This window comes from Homalodisca vitripennis, unplaced genomic scaffold, assembly GCF_021130785.1.
Source record: "Homalodisca vitripennis isolate AUS2020 unplaced genomic scaffold, UT_GWSS_2.1 ScUCBcl_11540;HRSCAF=20838, whole genome shotgun sequence".
Lineage (NCBI taxonomy): Eukaryota > Metazoa > Arthropoda > Insecta > Hemiptera > Cicadellidae > Homalodisca > Homalodisca vitripennis.
In genome coordinates, this window is record NW_025787662.1 from 1 (window position 1) to 1,685 (window position 1,685).

The 1,685-nt window shown below is 36.3% G+C and overlaps 1 protein-coding gene across 1 annotated transcript; it reads right to left on the reverse strand.

The window, feature by feature from the left end:
* Positions 1-44: 44 nt before the first annotated feature.
* Positions 45-1,268, reverse strand: LOC124374951 (transcription elongation factor 1 homolog). Its single transcript, XM_046833089.1, has 2 exons — positions 774-1,268; positions 45-311 (listed from the first exon to the last, which is right to left on the reverse strand). Exons 1-2 carry the CDS (start codon positions 887-889, stop codon positions 179-181), a joined length of 249 nt encoding a protein of 82 aa, XP_046689045.1. The 5' UTR covers positions 890-1,268; the 3' UTR covers positions 45-178.
* Between the last annotated feature and the right edge of the window lie 417 nt (positions 1,269-1,685).

Genomic DNA, 1,685 nt, shown 5'->3' on the forward strand with positions numbered 1-1,685 from the left:
ACAAATCCAACACTTTAAATTGAACTTCATATCATTTTCAGCTGTAAAAGTCTATTTCTCTGTTTTTACGGTTGCAAACTAAATATACAGTTGATTTCACAGAAATTATAATTGCCGTAATATTATCTATATCTAATTTAATTTAGGTCTCTTACCGCAATGCATACGCAGTGGGGATTCAGTTGGCAGTCTCACACGCGTCTATCCAATCATTGTAGACGTCAATAGGTTCTGTCAAGAAGTGGATGGTTGTCTGGAAGTCCTCGAAACAAACTCGACACGCTATCCTCCCAGATCTACGTCCTCTATCCCTAAGAACGGACAGTACATAAGTTACATATATTAACATGGAACATATTCAACACAGGCCTACTAAGCTAAAACCCAGAAAGCCTTTGTTGTGAAAAAACAAAATACGTTTTTTTATTTTAGGCAAACGAGAATCGCAATTGCGTTTTGGAACTGGTCGTCTTTTTTCTAATAAAATAGAAACGATAATTATAGAAAGTTATTGACATCTATTTTTACAAATATATTTTTATTGTTTCTATATAAATAATCCAGTACGCTTAATTTTGTTTTATGGTGACATAACCAATAATGTGATTCACTGGATTTCTATGTATGTTTGTTTGAGAAATGCCAGCCACATGTTCATATTTTACATGCAAAATATTGGAAAAAGATCGTATATACTTTAAATATCTTGGACGCGCTAAATACTAACTAGAGTACAATATCATATAGAGCAACAAACTAATGGCAACACTTACATCGTCACATCACACGATCCCTCGTGATTGCAGAATGGGCAGTTGAACTCTACTGGCAAGGGCACAACCGCCTTTCTTTTTGGAGGAGGCTTTCTGTTACTCTTGCGTCGGCCCATGATGAAACACTGCCTTATAATTCTATAAAAACACTGTAAAAACTACACTCTTAAAATAACAAGATATCTTTAAAGCGTACACTTTATTTAAAACGAGAACGCTACTCAACCACTGTCACCTCTATACTGACAAACGGGCAACTGACGGGGTCTGTGTCCAACCGCCTCAGGTAGAATGCGGTCATCCCCGGCCACAGTGGTGGGGATGGCAAGAGGTAGGTTCCCCCACCACCATCACATAGAACGGGCTGCAATTTGAAGTGATGAGATCAGCGCTTGTTTTTTAATTTTCCTCTGAATTTGTTTTTAATTATTTTAATCAATATTTTATAAATGTTTGAGCTTGGTAGAAAAGACTGCGCCGTTTAGCTCTATTAAGAATTTGCTACTTTTAAGCGTATATGCTACGATGCCTCCAGGCCCCTTAAGTGACGTGTTATCAAAATTCGGCTTGAATAATAATTTGGTGATAAGTTAAGTCCAAGATTAGTTTATGCTAGTTAGTTAACTTTCTCGATTTTCCAGACTTGACGAAAATTTTGACTTTGAAGCCGTTTTGTGACGTAACCGTAAGAGATACGAAAAAAAGTGACTGGTTCTTTCTTGTAGAAAATTTAATTCTGTCTTTCGATTCTGCGGTTGGTTTTGAGGTACGACCTCTTGTTTAACCGTTACAGAGCTTATGAGAAAAAGCTGCACTGGTCAGCCATTTTGAATATTTTACACACGTGGTTAAGTTTATTGCGGATAAATAAAAAAAACCCAATTCAATATTTTCGAGTTATATTTTTGTAAA

Bases quoted from the DNA above. Each gene is read 5' to 3' on its own strand.
- LOC124374951 (XM_046833089.1), bottom strand. From the start codon at position 889: ATGGGCCGACGCAAGAGTAACAGAAAGCCTCCTCCAAAAAGAAAGGCG. The intron at 312-773 runs GTAAGTGTTGCC...GTCCGTTCTTAG, and splicing joins GGATCGTGTGATGTGACGAT to GGATAGAGGACGTAGATCTG.